At 44.3% G+C, this 5,977-nt stretch overlaps 1 protein-coding gene across 1 annotated transcript in view; it reads left to right on the forward strand.

The window, feature by feature from the left end:
* THBS1 (thrombospondin 1) overlaps positions 1–2,889 on the forward strand; it is a gene marked incomplete at its 3' end in the record, with an annotated part of 14,511 nt that extends 11,622 nt beyond the window's left edge. The window contains exons 18-22 of the mRNA XM_010134733.1: positions 148–375; positions 516–787; positions 1,191–1,288; positions 1,402–1,541; positions 2,779–2,889. Of these exons, the coding sequence (XP_010133035.1) occupies positions 148–375; positions 516–787; positions 1,191–1,288; positions 1,402–1,541; positions 2,779–2,889 (849 nt within the window). The remainder of the gene's footprint in view (positions 1–147; positions 376–515; positions 788–1,190; positions 1,289–1,401; positions 1,542–2,778) is intronic.
* Between the last annotated feature and the right edge of the window lie 3,088 nt (positions 2,890–5,977).

Below are 5,977 nucleotides of genomic sequence, written 5' to 3' on the forward strand. Positions count from 1 at the left end.
TACAGTAGCTGTTGTGGCTTCTGCGGTGTGTCTGCTCGCAGCCCCGCGGCAGCCATAGATCTGCAATTAGGATTTCAACTCTAAGTTGTAAGACTCAGCAGCAAACAACAACAGTGATATAATGGTGAAATTACTTGTGTCCTGCAGGTGATGGACGTGGAGATGCTTGCAAAGATGACTTTGACCAAGACAGTGTGCCAGATATTGATGATATCTGCCCTGAAAACGTGGAGATTAGTGAGACTGATTTCCGAAGATTTCAGATGATTCCCCTGGATCCCAAAGGAACATCCCAAAATGATCCCAACTGGGTTGTTCGTCACCAGGGTAAAGAACTGGTTCAGACAGTCAACTGTGACCCTGGCCTTGCAGTCGGTAAGGGGAAACTCTACACTCTACGCTGACTGTTTTTTGGTTGGGGGCAGGGGGAGGAGGAGAACCTGAAAAACTAGTAAGGATTTGTTTAAGAATCACAAAAGAACAGCACCTAAAACTTTCTCCTTTAATGCCCTTAGGTTTTGATGAATTCAACGCTGTGGATTTCAGTGGCACCTTCTTCATCAACACCGAAAGGGATGATGATTATGCTGGCTTTGTATTTGGCTACCAATCTAGCAGTCGCTTCTATGTCGTCATGTGGAAGCAGATCACCCAGTCTTACTGGGACTCCACACCAACCAAAGCTCAAGGCTACTCAGGTCTCTCCATCAAAGTTGTGAATTCTACCACCGGTCCAGGAGAACACCTTCGTAATGCTCTGTGGCACACAGGAAACACCCCTGGCCAGGTAAGAGCGGCACGTTGATAACCTGCTCTCCTGCACTGTACGGCAGTTCTTCCAAGTTAGACACGTAACAGGGTGCCTGTGCATGCTGATCAGTATGGCACAGTCTTCTTGGCAAGGGTCAATGACTTTGTAATTATCCCAAATCATGCAAAATACTGTTTCAAACTAACAGGACTGCATGCTGCAGACAGGCTTTCCAGCAGCAGTGAGCCTTTTTTTTTCTAGAATTGTGGAATGGTTTCCTATTTACGTATTTAAGTGCGGTTGATTTTGAAAGACCTCATGACAGAACCTGATTACTTTAAGCTTTTACTAGCCATAATGATGATGAAGGCACCTTTGTGTCAAAATAACGGCTCCGTTATCTCAGGCCTTTGGTTAATACAGAAATGTTCTTTTGCAGGTAAGAACTTTGTGGCACGACCCTCGCCACATAGGCTGGAAAGATTTCACTGCATACAGATGGCATCTTAGCCACAGACCAAAGACTGGTTACATCAGGTGAGCACCACCACCCTTTTTTCTGAAGTTGTTGTCACAAGGAAAGTGGGTGCTTGTAACGATGAACCTGACAGACGCTTGTCAAAGATGACTGAACTACTGTCTCTTTGTAGGGTTGTAATGTATGAAGGGAAGAAAATCATGGCAGACTCGGGACCAATTTATGATAAAACCTATGCTGGCGGTCGGCTAGGATTATTTGTCTTCTCCCAAGAAATGGTGTTCTTCTCAGATCTTAAATATGAATGCAGAGGTAAGGAGGACATTGCATCTAAAAGATCCTGTATAAATGAAGGGGTTCGAGAAAGCTGCTCTCAAGAAAAATAGAATGGATCGAGAAACAAGCACTGAAAGGGAATGTTCACCCACGATCTCTCGTGGCTCCATGTCTAGCGAGTTCCGCAGGCAGAAACAGGGCACCCTCTTGATAAACTCTTCATAATTAAGTTTAAATACATAAAATCTAAGTATATTCCTGTCCTGTTATTTCTGAGTATCAGAAACCCATGTTAAGTTCCAGATATGAAATATCCCTTGAATCTCTTTTAAAATGCTCACTAGAGCGGATCAACACAGCTTACACAGTCCAAGGTGAAAATGTAAAAGCAAGAAGGTAGCGTCTGATGTGCAAAACACTGATTGACTTAAAAACAGGCAGAGTAGAAAGTTGTCCATGTATTGCGCTCCTGCAGTTCCGGGGAGGTAAGTGCAGATGACTGGTTGCAGGTGCCCTAGTTGTCTTAAACTGTGACTTCATTATGTCAGGGTTACGTAGTCTAGATTTGTGAAGTCTAACTCAAAGTACCTAAAGCACTTCCAGTTTTCTTTACCAATATGTTCTTTACAAGTGTCTCTAGTGATTAAGGTCTTAGACATAATCACACATAATACACAGAAATATTTCAGTATCTTGATTCTTTTTCTTTTTCACAGATCCATAATCACAAGGTTCTTGGATCCAAAGACTGTTTAAAAATGCTGGTATTGCACCTTTTGAAACGTTTAGCCTTACAAATCCTGGGACCATTATAATATTCCTTCCTTTCTTCTTTCTGCGTAAATGTGGACTCGAAACACATGATCTGCCTCAAGAGAATGCTTTTGAGAGAACGGAAGTGAGAACACACTTGTATCTGACCTCTGCTGAAGTGGAAGGAAGCAAATGAGAACTGTCTTCTGAACAAGCACACTTCTTTCAGTAGGAAAGACATTTGTTTGCTGTTTATCACAGTGCAGCGTCACTGCCTCTCTAACTGGAGGTCCCATGGAGTAGCATTTTGTAAAAAAAGAACATCTTTGGATGTGCTGTGGACTACTTAAACTGAAGACCTTTCATTGTGTGGGGAAAAGGGTGTTGGGGGGGGGGTGAACTCTAAGTCTTTTTTCTTCATGGGGAGAGGAATCTTTTTTTTAGCGAGGGCTGCGCTACCTTGGTTTACATTCATTTAACTTGGAGATATGTTTATCATTTTATATGTCGTACCTTTCAGATGAAAACACAGCCTTGTACTCTATTCGAGGTGAGCCTGATCAGCTGCTCGATTACACAGGACAAGACAGATATCCTAAAACCGATTTCCCTGGTGGAAGGGGGAAAGAGGGTAAAAACTGGCACACTGGATCACACCAGCTTTGGGAGAACTGGGATTTACTATTAGATTCTGTTTTTTCCTGATTAGACGCAGATCTTTCTTACCTTTAAATGTTTTGTTTCAGATATGGTGCCAGAAGGCACCGCATCTCAGCTAGCACTGTGCTGTCCTTCAGGAAACCAGCATGTGCTTCGTTTTTTTTATGGTTAAAAAGGCACAAGAATAGTAGCAATTAAAACATTCCTTTTCTACACACCATAGATGCTTTAAACCCCTCACTTCTTTGGAGGGGAGGGGAAAGGGCCTGTAGATAAAATAGTGAAATTGTAAAATATTTATTTTTACCTATCCTTGATGTTATAATGACTGAGGGATAATTGATTAAAACAACAAGAAATGCGTCAAGACTATCCACCTAATCATTGTTACAAGTCTTCATGACTGTAAGATTGTAAATACAGATTATTTATTAACTCTGTTCTATATTGAAACTACAGGGGTTTTAGTTGAGGGAAGAAAAGTCCTGTCTGGAGCAGATAGTGGTGATGTATTTGTTACAAAGAGCAATTTTCCCCTAAAGGCTTTGAGGGAAAAGTGGCAGGGTGGAGAATGGGATGTTTGTTTTTCTCAGTCCGAGCTCAAGGTTGGCTTTTCCTTCCTTTGTGCGAGGCAGCTGGTCGCCTGGCAGGGGAACGTTCTGCAGAGCTAAAACGCAAGGACACCCCTTTGGGTGGTAGCAGCTCCTGCCTCACCCACAGCGCTAGAGGCGAGGGAATGTCTTTTCCCATCTCAGCAGTTACTTACTGCTGGGGAAAAAGCCTCAGCGCTTTACCCTTGGTCAGTGGCCTGCCCCAAAACCCGCAGAGCTGCCCTGAGGAGAGGGCAGAGCGGCACCGGGACCGCGGTCGGTAACCATCCGAACGGCTGTTTGTGCTGCCACGCGCTCATTACTGCAACGAGTGACGTGCAGCTCCAGGAGAGGAATTCCTCGCAGACTAGACGGATTTCAGGAGCCCCTTGCAAAAGAGGGAGAGGGCTCGATGTACATCAAGGACAACTGTTTTCCCCAACAGCAGGGGCGGCACACCGATAGCATTTCCTTGTCTTGCCCAAAAAAAGGAAAAGAAATGAATACAGTGGAAGTTTTACGTACAAATATTACCTCATTGTTGTGTGACTGAGAAAAACTTTGGGATTAGGCAGAGTTCAATTGTCTAACAAACTTCAAAGCTACTGTAGTACAAAGAAGTTAATGTTGTACATAGTCAAAATTTCGTTGCAGAAAATGTATTCCCAGTAAGGAAAAGGCATTGGAAAAAAAAAATGTCAAATACAATTTCTAATGTTGTGTTATATTTTTTCCTGTCATCTTGTATACCATTGCTTGTATTTTTATAAATTATTTTTCTCGTTGCCATTGTAATAGTTAATCACATAATTGTGTAGATACGCTATTTAAATAATTTATCATGAAATGCTACCTGTAGAGTTAGTGTTTCTATTTTTATAAGACGTTTGCACACTGAACTGAACATTTTGGTTTTGCTTTCCTCCTCCTGATGTTTTTGCTAGCATAATTTTCTAAGAACATACTTTTTTGTAAACATTTTTAACCGTTTTCCATTTTAAAGTTGTGTAAGTTGTACAATAAGGCTTCTTACATGCAAAAAACAATAAACCAACAAGGACACTTATATTTACACCTTTGTGCTCTGATTTTATTCACGTTCTGTAATTTTTCTGTGCATCACCGATACGGTATTCATGTCAAAAGGAAGACAACCCTACGCTCCTAACTACGATGCAGGGATGCACCTGAGCTCTCACCCCAGGCACAACAGCTTGAACACCCGCAGGCCGGTCTGCAGCGAGGCAGCACGGGCAGCTGGCACTTTTGACTCTGAATTCAGACTTCTGTAAGCGCAGACATAGCGGTGCTGCCCCCGATGCAGCCACAAGGCAAAATGCTTTGAGGGATTTCAGGCATGACCAGCCAGGGCTGGCCCCTGCCTCCTCCTCTTCATGTGGAAAGAGGCAGCACGGTGGCTGTCTGCAGGGGCAGAGGAAGAGCAGTGAGTATCTCTTCTAGGTTGACTCTGCTCCTGTGATCAAAAAGCTGATGATGTGGCACTGTATCAACGGTGAAAATAAGAGCAGTTAAGACCAGCTGCTCAGTCTTCATTTATAGCAGGAGACTCTCATGAGCCCTCTAGCAAAACCAGGAGCTACTTTAGGAGTGCTAGGTCTGCACGTCAGAAGTACACGTAGAGAGTCCTGCAGGTATATAAATTAAGCTTTACAGCTCCTTTTTCCTGGGGATGAAGAGTCCCTTCCTCTGAAGTTTTTTCCTATTTTTCTGTCAATAAACTTCTTAGGACAGTCCTGAGACTGAGTCCTAATGAGAGCAAGGAGAGAAAAAAGACAAAGAACGCCTGACCCATTGCTTCCAAACTGTGAATGGCTGTTGAATTTCTGCCCTCGCTAGTTCCCAGAGTGTCTCTGGAGGGAGACGGGGCAGTCTCTCGCGGGAGCGTAACACGACTGATCTTACCTGGGCCTGCTGTACCACACGTCCTGCAGTTCTGGTCTCAGCCTCTATTCCTGCCTCCCAGGGGTACCACGAAGAGCAAGAACTGCAAAGAAAACAAAGAAAGTTCCCTCTTGGAGAAAGTACTTGCACGAATCAGAAACTCGGGGTTCAGAGAGCCGGTCGATCAGCTGTATGAGCAGATCTGTCTGTATGGATACTTGTAGGTCGAACCAGAAGTTAAGAGAAGAGAACTGCTGCTGCTGGGGGGGAAGACAGCCTTGGCAGTCCCTGCCAACGACCTCGTCTGAGCCCAGGCCAAGCTTTCACGCTAATTCACTGCATGCACTCATGTAGCTTACAGCAGCGCAGTACCTGAACTGGGGGCGACAGATGCCTCAGAACAACAGAGGCGAGCCACACGCCTTGTATAAACCCACAGGTTAACTCCCCCCGCTTGTTCCCCGGGGAGCATCCACACAACAGGACAGAAGGAGCTACAGCTGAGGTAAGCTGGGACCATACTTGCCCAAGAAACACCCGCTCGAGAAAAACTGAACAGGAAGAGCG

This window comes from Buceros rhinoceros, unplaced genomic scaffold (assembly GCF_000710305.1).
Source record: "Buceros rhinoceros silvestris isolate BGI_N320 unplaced genomic scaffold, ASM71030v1 scaffold26084, whole genome shotgun sequence".
Classification (NCBI taxonomy): domain Eukaryota; kingdom Metazoa; phylum Chordata; class Aves; order Bucerotiformes; family Bucerotidae; genus Buceros; species Buceros rhinoceros.